The sequence below is a fragment of the Trematomus bernacchii genome, unplaced genomic scaffold (genome assembly GCF_902827165.1).
Source record: "Trematomus bernacchii unplaced genomic scaffold, fTreBer1.1, whole genome shotgun sequence".
Classification (NCBI taxonomy): domain Eukaryota; kingdom Metazoa; phylum Chordata; class Actinopteri; order Perciformes; family Nototheniidae; genus Trematomus; species Trematomus bernacchii.
In genome coordinates this window covers 1,559,672-1,575,507 of record NW_022987731.1, presented here as the reverse complement: position 1 = coordinate 1,575,507, position 15,836 = coordinate 1,559,672, and the positions used below count along the sequence as shown (strand labels likewise).

The 15,836-nt window shown below is 41.5% G+C and overlaps 1 protein-coding gene across 1 annotated transcript; it reads left to right on the top strand.

The window, feature by feature from the left end:
* Window positions 1-3: 3 nt before the first annotated feature.
* On the top strand, window positions 4-11,210 carry LOC117494709 (SRA stem-loop-interacting RNA-binding protein, mitochondrial-like). Its single transcript, XM_034145654.1, has 4 exons — window positions 4-116; window positions 8,537-8,595; window positions 9,110-9,217; window positions 10,852-11,210. Exons 1-4 carry the CDS (start codon window positions 50-52, stop codon window positions 10,921-10,923), a joined length of 306 nt encoding a protein of 101 aa, XP_034001545.1. The 5' UTR covers window positions 4-49; the 3' UTR covers window positions 10,924-11,210.
* Window positions 11,211-15,836: the final 4,626 nt, after the last annotated feature.

Here is a 15,836-nt window from a genome sequence, read left to right as displayed (position 1 = left end):
TGAACTTTCACCTCAGACGTCACTTACGGAGCTTTCCGACAGAAACAACATGGCGGCGCCCTCTAAGAAAGTGTTCGAGCTCTTCGTGTCTAAAATACCATGGAGCCTAGCTGGCAGTAAGCATATTCAATTTGTCTAATAATTATACATGAGTAGTCGTAGATAGTTATGCATGTGTAGCCACTCACGTGACTCCGAACATGGTTCTATATAGTGATGGCGAGATGAAGCCTTATGAAGCTTTGAAGCTTTGAAGCTTTCCAGCCAATTGGTTCGCAAAAGGGTTCATCTCTTCATCATGGGCTTCATTTGAACACAAACCCCCTGTTGGTCAAAGTGTGTAAAACAGGCAGATTGGACATCTCAACAGTGTGCTTTATCTCATACCGAGTTCCCAATGAGTAAAGCCTTAGAATAACTCTAAACAACGAACATTAAATCATATGTTCATGTTAACAATATTGTTTTTATTCCAGTTGAATTATTGTGATTGAAAAGCCTAAGGAGGCTCGTAAACATTGCAAAGAGGTATTTGTATTCCTTAATAATATTCATAAACTTAACCATGTTGTAGCCTGAGAAAGGCTAAACCATATCAAAGACTACATTTATTAACTACATTATCTCATTTAGCTGTAGCTTTTATAAACAACAAAAAATATGTATTGTTCAGTCGTTGAACCAGGGACCCTGCGGTCGTGAGTCAACTGCTTTCCAGCTGAGCTACAGCACACACGCTGAAACTCCCTGAAAACACTACACCATATTTATTCATTTATTTATTCATGTTTTTATTCCTACATTTATTTATGCTTATATCTATTTATACTTATGACATGTTTCGACCTCTATATAAGTGAGGGTCTGAGTTCTTTTAATTCCATCGTGTCACCACCGGGCCCTGGTACAGAAGGGGTGATATGGTTCTTATTATACATCCATGGGTATTATGAGCGTTGTGGTTCAACGGTTCAACCTGAATCGCTTCCTGAAGCAGTCACGTGGTATCGACAGGCAGCGAGGCTTCGTTTGTCATCGATGACGTCACTGGCCCAAAACGATACAAGCCTCGATACATGCTTCACAAAAAGCTTCGGGGATTACTCGACACACGCTCCGAAGCCTCGGCACAATACGTAACATCACTAGTTCTATACTGTGGTTTGGTGAGGCTAGCAGACAGCATGGGCTCCATCATGCTAACACCAGGACCTGTCTGCAGTCCAAGCTTGGCTTTTTCATGCTATTGGCATCTTATCAAATCAAATCAAATCAAATCAAGGTTTATTTATAAAGCACATTTAAAAGCGATTTTTGGTCGGGCCAAAGTGCTGTACATGTAATAACTACAATCACATAAAAACACATTTCTATAATCACAATAAAAGACAATAAATTACAACAGATATTTAAAAAAAAAAAAAAACACAGGGAAAAGTCAGGAATCGTGCTCCGCTCTGACTAAAAGGCCAGGGAGAAGAAGTGTGTCTTAAGAGTAGATTTAAAAACCCCTAGGGTCTGGGCCGACCTCACATGGAGGGGCAGAGTGTTCCAGAGCCTCGGGCCAGCTGCTGCGAAGGCTCGGTGCCCTCGGGTTTTGAGCCTGGTCTTGGGCACTATCAGCAACAGCTGGTCAGCAGACCTTAAAGCTCTTGTTGGGGTGTAGCGATGGAGGAGTTCGGCTATATAGGCTGGAGCCAGCCCATTTAGTGCTTTAAAAACAAATAAAAGGAGTTTAAAATCAATTCGGAACCGAATTGGAAGCCAGTGCAGTGAGGCCAGAATTGGGATGATGTGGTCGCGCTTTTTGTGGCCAGTGAGTAGACGTGCAGCTGCGTTCTGGACTAGCTGCAGGCGTTTAATTGACGCCTGGTCCATACCCACGTACAGAGCGTTGCAGTAGTCCAACCTCGAGGTAACAAAGGCATTAATAACCCTTTCCAGGTCCTCAAACGATAAAAACGACTTGGTCTTGGCCAATAGTCGTATTTAAAAAAAGCAGGTTTTGACTACGCTGCTGACCTGCTTATCGAATTTAAAAGCGCTATTGAAGGTCACTCCAAGGTTCGTGACAGAGGGGAGGATATTATTTTTGAGGGAGCCCAGAATATCAACCTGGGAGGCTAGAGGTTGGGGTCCAAAAAAGATAACCTCAGTCTTGCTCTCATTGAGGTTGAGGAAATTTTGGCTCAGCCAGGATTTGATCTCTGCTAAGCAGTCCATCAATAGCTGTAATGAGTTTACATTTGAATTGAGTGGCAGATAGATCTGTACATCGTCGGCGTAGCAGTGGAAGGGGATGTTGTGTTTTGTGAGAATTGAACCTAGGGGCAGTATGTACAGTAGAAAAAGGATGGGGCCCAAAATCGAGCCTTGGGGAACCCCACAAGTAAGAGGGGCTTTAGCAGAGGAGAAGGCACCTAGCTGTACCGAGAAGCTACGGTCTGTCAGGTAGGACCTGAACCATGCAAGGGCAGAGCCTGTGATGCCAGCGGACTGTTCAAGCCGTGACAACAGGATGCTATGGTCCACAGTGTCAAAGGCAGCTGTCAGGTCTAACAGCACCAGGACAGCTGGGCTACCTGAGTCGGCGGCTAGGAGCAGATCATTAAAAACTCTTAAAAGGGCTGTTTCAGTGCTGTGCATGGGTTTGAAGCCAGACTGGAACTTTTCATGGATTCCATGCATGGTTAAAAAAGACTGCAGCTGGGCGTAGACTACTCGCTCCAGGGCTTTTGATAAAAAAGGTAGCTGGGAGATGGGCCTAAAATTTGCGAGAATGGAGGGGTCGAGATTTTTCTTTTTAAGTAGTGGCTTAACCACGGCATGTTTGAAGGCAGCTGGGACACATCCTGAGCTAAGAGAGGTGTTTATAAGTAATAAAATACTTGCTCCAACTGATCCTAAAACATCTCTGAGAAGGCGAGAGGGAATGCTGTCTGAGCAGGTGCTTGACTACATCCGAGAGAGAAGAGAGGGATACAGGCTCAAACTGGTCTTATAAAACAGTCATGCAGTTTACCAGAGAGGGGAGAAGAACTCATATTTTGCACTTGAGTAAAAGTAGAATTACCAGAGAGAAGGAATACTCTGTTACAGTAAAAGTCCTGCATTCAAAATGTTACTCAAGTAAAGCACAAAAGTATTATCATCAAAATATCCTTTAAGTACCAAAAGTAAAAGTAGTAATTGTGCAGATTGGTCAATTTCAGAATAATATATATGATATGTTTTTTAATTATTGATCATTAAAGTGTTATCAAAGCTGGTAAAGGTGCAGCTAATTTTAATGACTTTGTATACTGCAGGTAGCTTGTGAATTTACTCCAGGTGGAACTAAAGTCTGATTTAACACTTGATTATATTTCACATCATTCATCCAAATCTGTAAAGTAGCTAAATGTATTATCAGGGATGCAAACACACGTATGGTGAAAAAAGAGAGAACTATTCCAAGCAGAAAAAAAACAGCGTAATATACCATCTGACAAAGGCCTGTGCTATAATGCTTCAATGAACTGGCTATTCTTTATAATATACTCATATCAATAGGAGACAGAGATGTTAAGTTATAAATCAAGGTTTTTTTAATTATTATTTACACCAGGGGTGGGGAACCTTTTTCCTCTCAAGGGCCATTTCAATTTTTACAACATCCTCCGAGGGCCGTACAAATTATTGAACTCAACCTCTGCTTAAAAAAACTAAAATCACAGCCCATTCATTTCGCCTTTCTTTCGTGCTGTGCAAAGAAAAAGCAACCTCTTAAACAGATCGCCACTGGGCTTACAACTAAAGACACAGCCACGCAAAAACTGTGGCATGTGTACGGCTCCTTATGGGTACTGCAATATTTGAAGTGCTGGAGCGGGGTTCCGGTGCTCTCCGTCAGCACTACACCACGTGATGACACGTTACGCTCGTGTTGTGTTCAAGGAACCTGTCCTTGGCCAGGAAAAACAGGCACTCGCTTGTTTAATTATTTTGCAGTCTAGATTCCTTAAAGGTCCCATGTCATGGTCATTTCTACTGATCATAATTCCATTGTTGAGGTATACTAAAATAGATTTATATTGTGCAATTTTCCAAACTCACATTGGTTTCTCATACAACATCTCTGTAAAGTATGTGTATTCACCGGTATTCACTCTCTGTCCTAAACGGCTTGTTGGAGCTCCTGCCCCCCCCCTCCCTGTGAGCCCAGTGTGCTCCGATTGGTCAGCTCGGCCACTCTGTTCTGATTAGTCAACCACTAGAGAGGCTCCGCCCATGTCTAACACAGTGCTTTTTTCGGCCCTGAGCGGAACATCAACAATGATATGTTATAGGAGCAAATCATTCAGGGAAGAAAGGCTACTAAGTATTTCCATCAAACTTTATTTTTAGAAATGTACAAAATGAACATGTGTAAATATACATATATACACTGTATATCATCCATTCCTCCCCTTATAGGCGTTTTCGGCATCTTGCCTATCGCAGCTTTGTAAGCTGGTGCTGGGGCTTTTTAGGACGAGGCATCAGAGTGGTCATCCCGTCATGTGTTGTCCGCCGGATACGCCAGGAGTTTCCTGATCTGGCTGGACGAAATCAAATGCAAATCACAAAATATTAGAGAAACTTAGTTGTTTTAGGTTTGTTAGCTTGCCAGCTAGATTAATATGCTAACCTACGTTCGCTAGTTGTTCAGTGTAATATGCCAACCTACTATGAACAACAGCTAGTGGTTCATATTAGGCTAGCAAGAACATGTTTACAATTGCAATCTTATACGGGTAGTCTGCTACGTTCAGTCATTCATTGTAGCTGGCATAAAAACAATGTTTTCCCTAGCAAACTCATGTCTAGCTCTTGGTAGCCTTCTTTTTTAGCTCGGTAGCATACACGCTAGGAACGCCAACTATAATGTAATTAAGTTTCGCGACTGACCGTACGGTAAATCACCCGGAGTATACTGTCTTAGAGTATTTTGTGTGTGAATGCAGACATTCTCCTGCTATGAGATACATGTAAGGCCATCTGCTAACATTGGAGTTGATATATGGAAACGCTAGCAACTTAGTTAGCCCAGTTAGCACTGGCTTGGCAATGGCTTAGCAGCCCGAAAAACGTTTACCCATTTAAACAGTCGTGGTAGATACCTTGTTTGTTTTAAACATCATAAATACACAAACAACAATGAATACTTACAGGTTGTGTACCCGAATCTCCCGCTGGTCCAAACAAAGTAGGAACAGCATCGTTCTTCAGTGCCCTACGCTGTACATATCCGGCATGAATCGCTGAAAGGTTTGTGAAGCTTTGTTTCGTGAAATGCTGGCAGCGGGTGTGGCCTCTGGGTATTCACACGTCACAGTACCCAGGAAGTAAACAATGGAAAATGAGAAATCTCCAACAAGGCGTTTTGGGGCAGCATAGACTGTTAGAGTTTTACTCGCAACAGGGTGTACTTTGAGGGTTTTTGACTCTGCAGACCGTTTACATGCATACAAACCTTCATAACACACAAGGGGACGGGTAGTAACCGGAAAAGCATGACATGGGACCTTTAAAAAAATGTTGAAGTGAGAAGTTGTCCGTCAGTCTGTGAGTCGGACCCCCCCACCCTCCCCCAAAACGAAAACTCTTCGGTTCTCCACGAAAACTAACCGAATTCAATATCAAAAAAGCTCTAGCTCTTTTTCTCCCTCCCCGAGGCAAGCGTGTGCTCCTGCTGTAAATCTCCCCGGTAGTCCACCAGCAGATGAAAAACACCCACCTCTCCGCCTCTTCCAAGGGACGAGGGGACCGTGCGGGGTGCGTGTGGCGTCAGCATGTCGTTGTGTCCCTGAGACACTTCACCCCAAAGTGCTCCTGTGGGGATTGCCCACAGTATTGAGTATGTAAGTCGCTTTGGATAAAAGCGTCTAACAAGTAACATGTAATGTAAATCTTCCGAACAAAATTATAAAAGTGCCCGTCAAAGGTCTTCTTTGTTATTTATTGAGCTTGAAAACAAATGAATAACGACTCTATATAATAAAATAAGAATAATATACGGAGTCTCTCTTTTCCTCCCCCTCTCCTGACAGCCTGTCAGTATTTTCGTTATCAGGAAATGATCGTATAATCGTATTGGGCGTAATCACAGAGCCGTTTGGCCCCCCAGAGCGTTGCGTCTGCAGATCTACCCACCTTGGGACCCGTTATCGTTATCGTTTCTGCGTTTCCCTGTCGGCCTCGTGTGGCCGAACCGTCTATATCATGGGTATTCAACTAAAATTCAACGAGGTCCAGTTAGAGAAAATCTCTCCATGCAAAGGTCCGGAACTTCAAAATGTCTAAGTTGCTTTATGAATTAGTGTGATATATATTGAAGTAGCCTGTAGCTTTATCAACGTCTGCATGTAATCAACAACTGACTGTCAATCAAATAAAAAAAGTACAATTCATAAACAACAATATTTATTCTCAATTAACATTGAACTATACAGATATACAGTAAATACTGTGGATGTGTGTAATGTTCCTCTCTGGCTGCATTTAAAAATAAAATAGAGAAAATAAATAAAATAGCTTTTGAAAATATGTGCATCTTAAAAGTGCTTAATTTTAGATAAATAAAAGTGTAGCAGCAGCTTGAGTTTCCCTTTTTCTTTGTTAACCGTTTCACATCATGACCTAACAGTTTCAGCCGATTATAGAACAATATCAGTCTTTACACATCATAACAATTGAACAGTTTTAAAGTTTCTCTTTCTTTCCCTCTTATATTGCAGTCCCTCACTCACTTTTTTTTATTCAGTGCGAGAATTGAGCTTGTCCTGCCAGGAGTTTAAATCTGGGCTGAAATGGTGTCAGGGCCATTCTCATACACACATGCAGGTGCTCATTGGTTAGCCTCGGTTAGCCTGCCCTGGAACCATATTTATGGCGCGTTTCCACTACAGCGCGCAGCCCGGTTTAAGAGGGCTGTGACGTCAGCGGCCCGTCTTTGGTTGCATTTCCACTTGGCCTAGTACCGGCCGGCGGGTCCTAATTCACAGTTTTTCTGGCCTCATAAAATCGTGGGTCCAGGGCCAGAGACAACGAGGCTGAGTCGGGCTGAGTATGCTAAACTAGAGAGAGCGTCGCTGGCAAGGGGGCTACAACTACAACAAGATGGACATATTTGACCGTGATTTAATTGTAATACACGTTTCAAAATGATGCCGAAGTAACAACATACTGATACCGGTTAGTAAAAACCATGAATTAATGCTTTGTCAAATCTGCAGACAGACGGCAGGCGAAAAACCTTTTAAAATGCTTGTTTTCTAAATGGAGATTGGCTAAGCTAACGCAGTATATGCTCCGACCGTCCACACTCACAACAACGGCCTATACAGACATAAATAAAGCAGCGACTGTATTCACCATGACACAGGCAGTCTGTGGTTTGTACTTGTTTCACTTTGGTCTAGTTTCTGAACATATATAAGGAGCTGTGAGCTCTGAGGGCTAACAGCTAACGGCTGTGTTGTTTTTCTGGGGTCCTCTGAAGATCACGTCACGGCTCCGCCTACACTGCGTTACTATAGATACTGCCCCAGTTCCTAAACTGTAATGGAAATGCGCCATAAAGTGAGCCAGTCCTAACGAGGCCCAGCCATACCGAGCGGGGCCGAGCGAGGCCGTGTAGTGGAAACGCGCCATTAGTTTTAATTTTGATCCTGGTGGACTGATCATATTGGGCTCTGAGACTGCTTATTTTTTGTGACCTCAGTTCTGACTTGAGAGGGAATGTTTGGTCAAACACTTTGTGTTTTGTCTCATAGTGGCGTTTTGGCACTTTTAATGAGCGGCACGGTCTCTGAACAAATGAGACACACTGGTTCTGTGCTCCCAGTGGGCAGGATGAACATGAATGAGTCCACTCAGGGTTAAAAGCTCTGTTCTCACTGTCCACTTTCCTCTTCTTGGAGAGCGCCATGTGTAATTATTTGTCTCTCCCTGTCTGCCGCTAACACGCCTGTTCACTCTCCCCTCCGCTTCTCTCCCTCCCTGTATCGATAACTCTTCTCTTCACTCACTTTCCTCTCCTCTTCTCTCTGCCGCTCTCTCGTCTCTTCTTCTGTGTTTCTCTCCCTGTATCGCTCACTCGTCTCTTTCGCCCCCTGTCGGCAGCGGTTAAAATAGAATCGCCCCGTCAAAATTGAAATCCCCTATTAATGTATTGATTATAGGTCCGGGTCCGGACCGCGGTCCGCCTGTTGTCGACCCCTGGTCTATATGATAGAGAACTGTAGCGGATACGACCCGTATCGTCTCCGTGTAAATCAGTTTCAGCAACACTGTTCTTAATTAAGGCTCTAGTTAGTGCAGGATCGTTATATCAGACTAGAGTAGTTTAAGCTAGGTGTGCTTGAAAAACTGACCCTGATAAAAAAGAAATTCAAATTACACGCTTCAATAATACTGTAGCATTCTTTGTAGTTCAAGCCTCAAAACATGATTTGTTAAATTAAAGGTTTTTGTAATTTGCTGAAAACATGTGATGTTCCTTATTATTTTTCAGAGGAGATGAGGGAGTACTTTGCACAGTTTGGTCCTGTGAAGAAGTGTCTGCTTCCATTTGTAAGTTGCCACAGCATTAGAATGTAATATTTACTGTTAATATATTGATTGGGTCTATCCATCCCTTTCATATCCCAGCTTCACCCCTCTTCTACCAATTAGTTTATTGCTCATGCTGCACATTAGTTGATTTCTGTATATCCATATGCAACTTTGATTCTGTTTGCAGCACTGGTTGTAAGCAGCTTTGTTTTGGTTGTAGTCTTGTAGTTTGCAATGACAAAATAGATGAATGTAATGAACAGATGAATGTAACTACAGACAACTTCTTGAAATTGTACTACTGAAGGAAACCATTTGTTACTAATGAACATTTTTCCTATCCATTTATTACTATTCAAATGTAGACATATTAGATGTTTAAATGTTAAGTCTTTACAGGCAGCCATGAGTTTCATAATTTCTTCAGTATGGTTTTCAAAATGCAGAGAGTTACCCATCCCACAGATCAACACGTTTGGTTTCATTCTGAGCATCCCTGCAATTTCTTACTGGATTGCGTGTGTTTCACCAGCATAAAGAAACAGGGTTCCACAAAGGCTTCTGTTGGGTTGGATTCGCGACAGAGGAAGGACTGAACAATGCACTTCAGAAAGACCCTCACATGCTGGAGGGAGCAAAGGTACCTTTAAAACATATATATATATCTTTATCATCAAGTAATGGGGATGTTAAAGTCTTCCTTAATGGAGTGGTGCAGTAATGATAGATTTTTCTAGGCCAACCCGGAAGTTAACATGGCAAGGGCTCCCTCGACAAATAATTAGGGATCTTTCCATTGGATTTAGAATTATTGCAGAAAATAAGACCATTTTTGCAACTAAATGATTAGGCTATAAACAAACTACTTCAGTCATGTCTGCGCATCACCACAGCTAAACTAAATGTCGCTATTGTCATGCGTGATGACCAGGGTAGGAATTTCACGGCGGCCATGACGGCCATGGCCGTCGTTGCCCCTCGGTCTGGCCGTTATGCCCAACAAATAATTGTGTCCTACGGCCACCATGGCCTTTGTGCCCCTCACACTGTTAAAATCTCGAAGTTGCTTTAAAAGCGTCAGAGCAGTAGTCTGGTCTCTGAACTGCATTATGCTGCGTTCACAACGGACGCAATGCGAATATTCGCATTGCTCTAATCGCTGGAGTTTCACCGCGGCTGTCATCTGTGTTTACTCCTGTCATTCAAACAGGACGCGCTGGAGAGGGGGCGGGGCTTATATCCATGTAAATACTGTGGTAGAAACCAACTACAACAAAATTAACATATTTTACCGTGATTTAATTGTAATACACGTTTCAAAATGATGCCGAAGTAACTAAATACTGATAACGGTTAGTAAAAACCATGAATTAATGCTTTGACAAGTGTGCAGACAAGACGGCAAGCGAAAAACCTTTTAAACACACGCACACACACACACACAGACTTTTGCATTTCAAAGTATTGCTTGTTCATACAGTTGATTGTTTGAGCTTCACTGTGCACTGCTGAATGATTTATGTGCAGAGTTTGACCCTTGAAGGCTGTTTCTTCTGCTCTGAAATTGAATATATTTGTTACATATTAATAGAATTTTTGGTTTTTTGATTTGATTTCGGATTTGTGAATGGGAGAAGTAGTAGATAGAAAACATACCAAACACTAATTTTTTCAAAGTCGAGTCTTTCATTTTATATACGGGAATACTAAGGAGACATAGGCCTATATGATGATGTAATGTTTGACATTATTGATATTAAAAAAGTGATTTGTTTTCCATGTCATTCGTGTGTTTTTCTTATCAGAAAGTGAAGTTATTTATTTGTAAGCTCCAAATCCAAATGTTTCCCTCAATGGCCTTTGTGCCCTGGCATGTGGCCTTTGTGCCTTAAAACAATGTGTGACACCAAAGGCCAAATGGCCTTGCCCCTAAAATGATGAAATTCCAAGCCTGGTGATGACATTTAGTAGTCTCATTCAGTCACTTGTTAGAAACTGGCATTTTTACAAGATTTAGCAGCTTCAGACATTCACCAGTGGGGGATTTACTGACATATTTTATGCCATAGAACAAAACGTTAAGCTTGTGTTAACCACAGAACTTATTTCATGCTTCTTAACAAACATATTCAAATAAATTGACTTCAAGACAAGGGAACCATAATTGGTAAATTGCTGACTCATTACTTTATGACTTGTTTTTTCAAAAACATTTTCTGATTCAAAATATTTTGAATGCATAATATAATGATGGATTCTCCTGTTTGTTTTCAGCTCCAGGTTCAGAAGAACATACGTCCATTTGTTGAAGGGCCCAGGTTAAGCAAAGACGCTGAATATGACTGAAGCTGTGATACTGTGGTGTAGATGATTCTCCAGCCATCATTCATTGTTTGTTCCTGCTCCCTCAGCTGCTGGATTATTATACTTTTTCCTTTGCTCCTCGGCTCAGTGAATTAGGGCCTGACCATTATTGAAATTGTTTATGAACTCATCCAGTAATAATGTCATTATTTGTAATTGTTATTCTTTAACTTTTTGTAACCATCATAGCAGGAGGATATACTTTTAACATGAATCAATTATTATTACATTTATTTCAGTGTATGACAATAAAACAGTTTGAAACCTTACATTCTTGTAATTTATGTATGTAATATCCACTTACTACTTTTACGCCAGTAAAAGTTCTGAGTTCTTTCAACATGTATGAATATGGAACGTCAACGATGTCTCACAAAGGATCGTAGCTTGCATGAGTAATTTAAATGTTTGGGCACCAGGGGGCAAAAAACTACTGCCGCAGGAATTAGTACAAATAAAACCAAATACAAATATAAATGGTCAGTAAGGCTCAAAACTAAAGACCTTTCCCATTTATCTAATTTCCGTCTCCTCAACTCCTCGACTCCTCGACTCCTCGGTCCTCCGGTAGTGACCCGGAAATAGATTTCAGTGCGCCATGTTCAGGGAAATCCCATATAGATATATCCAGGCTGAAGTCGAATAGTCCATTTAGCTTAGGAACCTTCCTAACGGAGTGAAATGACCCGGAAGTACCTCAGTGGCAGCCATGATAAGTGCCATTCCAATTCTCTAGATCAGTGGTTCCCAAACGGTGTGCCGCGGCACACTGGTGTGCCGTGAGGCAAGTCCGGGTGTGCCGTGTGATTTTGTGACAACCATACGTTATTATTGCAATATACAACTACACAAAAATAATTATTTTTTAATTTACTATATCAGTACTTTGTATGCACTCATTTCATAATACAGAGGCAAACTCTATACCTAAAAACAATTCTTTTAAAAAAGATCCTCACAGAACCCCATATTTCGCTGTTAACGCAGTTTCAGGTGGGAATTATAAGACCGTGACACATCGAAGGCTGAAGGACAACATTAAAACGGAGAAACACGCAAGAGGGAAAATGGAGCGCTTTCTTGTGCGGAGCAAACCACCAACCACCAGAGACTGCCGACAACCCACCACCGAAAGAAAAGAGGAAAAAAACTGTCAGCAGACTGTATCATGAAAGTTACCTGTCTTATGGCACTGCAGGCGAGCGGCAGATTTTCCCTACAAATAGACGAATCTACTGACATAAGTGGGGCTGCCCAACTTCTGGCAAACGTCAGATATGTTGATGCTGACTCTATCAAAGAGACGTTTTTCTTTTGTAAAGAAATGGAAAGCCATACTACGGGAGAAGAAATATTCAGGGTAACTAATAACTATTTAAAAGAGAACAGTCTGACCTGGAATATGTGCGTCAGTCTTGTGCGGCAAGCATGACGGGGAGAGTGAAAGGATTTATTGCTAAGGTGAGAGCACAAAACCCACATATCGTGACAAACCACTGCATTTTGCATAGAGAGGCATTAGTTGCCAAAACCATGACCCCGGAGTTGACTGAGGTGCTGAATCAGGCTGTGCAGATGGTGAATGACATCAAATCAAGGCCCCTGAAATCTCGCCTCTTCTCCCAGCTGTGCGCCGAGATGGGAGCCGACCACCAAAGCCTGATCCTCCACAATTTTTTATTTTGTGACCTGTCTGGTTTAAATGAGTGTGTTGCTGCTTTGATGAAGCCTAATTTGATAAAGTTTCAAATTAATTTCTGAAATATTTCATTAATAAATATTTCATGAGTAATATAGTTGTCTTTGTCACATTTTATTTGGCATTAGTAAATAATTATGCACATTTACAGATATTTTACATGATATGAGTGATAACACGTGTTATAAGGGCTATTTTGCACAATAGGTGTGCCTTGAGATTTTTACTTGTCCTTTGGTGTGCCTTGGGCACAAAAAGTTTGGGAACCACTGCTCTAGATGATAGGAAAGGAGGTTTCAAACTTCCTTTATAACCTCTGTCACTACCCGATCTGCAGCCCTGCCCTATCTGCAGTGCGCATGTGCGAGATGGTCCGCCATATTGCACAACTCCGTACGGCAACCCAACTAGGACACTTGACACAGTGGCATTTGGCAAAGCACACAAAGAAAACTCCGAAAACCGAGAGAGATGAGTTATTGTTATTACAACGTGACTTCACTATTATTTAACAACTCTTTTTATTGGGTTCTTTTATTTGGGGTTAAGTACATTGTCAGAATAAGTGAGAAATGGATTTAAAGTTCTGTTATCAGCTATCATACTGAATAAATATTTACTGTGAATGTATGCAAAAATGTATGGCATATAGCTGTCTAACAGAAGTTAAATCCATTTCTCACTTATTCTGACAATGTACTTAACCCCAAATAAAAGAACCCAATAAAAAGAGTTGTTAAATAATAGTGAAGTCACGTTGTAATAACAATAACTCATCTCTCTCGGTTCTTTTTCTGCTTTGCCAAAAGCCACTGTGTCAAGTGTCCTATTGGAGTTGCCGTATGTAGTTGTCAAATATGGCGGATCATCTCGCACATGCGCACTGCAGGTAGGGCAGGGCTGCAGATCGGGTAGTGACAACCTCCTTTAGCTTAGGAACCACTGGACCTCCCTTGACGAAAGGAGAGGAGAAAATGCTGCCCCACAGTAGCCTCATCTCAATACCCCTCCTCGACTCCTCTCTTCCCCTCCTCCGGGACTTGACCCGGAAATCGATCAAGACACGCCATTTTGAAGGACGTCCCAATAGCTGAAATGCACACGGAGGAGTCGAGGAGGGGTGAGGGAGGAGGGGTGCGGGAGGAGACGAAAGGGAGGATACACGAGAGCAGACTACGCGGAAGTGTTTTCACTACTCGCGTATAAAAGCCCCGCCCCCACCTTCACAGCTGGTCGATTTCAAGAGAGGAAAACGGAGAACTGGAAGAACTAGAAAATGCATTTCCTGCAGAAAATGTGTGCGAATGCTGTAAACTGAACATTTCTGGCTGAATTTAGCTGAAAATGCAGAAAAAGCTTAATATTTAAAAGAAAAGGTTTAAAAAAAGGTATAAACAACATGTATAGCCTTGATGTCCTGAAATAGCTGAATAATGTAATAGTTGAATGGTTTCTGCAGCTGAAAATAGGCTGAAGGAGTTAAATATCAGATGTAAGTAGTAGTGAATGAATTTGTATTAAGATGAGAAAATAAAGTAAAAAGGCTTGGGAAAGCAGCAGAATATTTGAACTGCAAACTTTTGAACTAACTTGATGGTGAAGTATCTGTCGCCATGGCAACGGCATTTGATGACACCCCATAATACGCTTAGATGTGTTGATGGCTGCATCGTTACCAAACCTGTGAAGTTTTGGGCCATTTCGAGCATTTTCACTGAAGTTATGAGAAAACCGTGTTTCATGGTGAGCATTGTGTTGCCATGGCAACGGCATTTGAAGAAATCTCAAAACTGTGCCGTAGATGTCTTCACGGCTGGACTGTTAGCACACATGTGAAGTTTGAGCACTTTTTGAACATTTTCATAGGAGTTATACATTACATTATGAGGTTACATTACTCTCTCTCTTCTCTTGATCGCCCTCTCTCTCTTCTCTTGATCGCCCTCTCTCTCTTCTCTTGATCGCCCTCTGTCTCTCCTCTTGATCGCCCTCTCTCTCTCCTCTTGATCACCCTCTCTCTCTTCTCTTGATCGCCCTCTCTCTCTTCTCTTGATCGCCCTCTCTCTCTTCTCTTGATCACCCTATCACTCTTCTATCACCCTCTCTCTCTTGATCGCCCTCTCTCTCTTCTCTTGATGTGTCTGTGTGAGAGAGAGAGAGTGTGTGTGTGTGTGTGTGTGTGTGTGTGTGTGTGTGTGTGTGTGTGTGTGAGAATTGTTACAGCTCAAATGCATTGCAATGACTTCCATGTTAAAAAAAGACTTTAAAAAAAATGTTTTAAAAAGTATAACATATTTTGAAAAAGTTGAAAGTTTCCCATCATGTGCTGAACATGCTGAATAGTTTGATATTTAAATGGTTTCTGCAGCTGAAATTAGGCTGAATTAGTTAAATAAAGATATTAAAATGTAAGTAGTAGTGAATGAATGTTTGCAAACACCTGTGTGTGTAAACCCAGAGATCAAAGGTTACCATGGTGACGATTTACCAACTGCAGCACTGAGTCCCATTAAGAATGCATTGAGGATTATATCTGACAATTTTGCCACCTGTTCAAAAACTATGGCTCCTATCAAAAAATGACCAGACCGTGAGCATCAGGGAACCCCAATGAACTGATATATTTTGTTTTTTTTGGTTTTGTGTGTAAAATGTGGAGATGGGAGCAGTTTGTCTAAAGTGTACTTCTCTCTGTTCTGAAGAAAGTTCCGGAAAGATTTAACATGGGAATCAATTGGGAGCTAGGTGGACTTTTTGTCTCTTCATGCCCTCAAGAGGCATTTTGTTTAATATTTTTTCTTAATTATTTTTTATTTTCAATAAGAATTGAATAGCTGAAGGTGTTGTGATCATTTCAAAGTTAGAATGAAGTGTCTAGCTGAAAGTATGTGGAAGGAGTTGAAGGCATCTCCCATTGACTTCCATGTTAAAAAAAGAAGGTTTCCCATCGATTCCTGAAAAGGCTGAATAGTTTAATATTTGAATGGTTTCTGTAGCTGAAAATAAGCTGAAGTTATGGAGAGCCAAAGTATTGGTGAAATAAGGGGAAGAATACAGATTTGAAGAACTATAGTGGAATGCTGTGGCACAGCATTCGCACTATTTAAAAAGACCAGGCAGTTCAGAGAGAATCAAAGGAAGACAGGCAGGCAGCTTTGCATGACATTCTTTCATGCTGTTTACAGAATTCCACTAT

What these genes read in the sequence shown, in the direction of transcription:
- LOC117494709 (XM_034145654.1), top strand. Translation starts at nt 50, where the DNA reads ATGGCGGCGCCCTCTAAGAAAGTGTTCGAGCTCTTCGTGTCTAAAATA. An exon ending in ACCATGGAGCCTAGCTGGCA is followed by an intron (nt 117 to 8,536) that starts GTAAGCATATTC and finishes ATTATTTTTCAG; the next exon opens with AGGAGATGAGGGAGTACTTT. An exon ending in AGAAGTGTCTGCTTCCATTT is followed by an intron (nt 8,596 to 9,109) that starts GTAAGTTGCCAC and finishes GTGTTTCACCAG; the next exon opens with CATAAAGAAACAGGGTTCCA.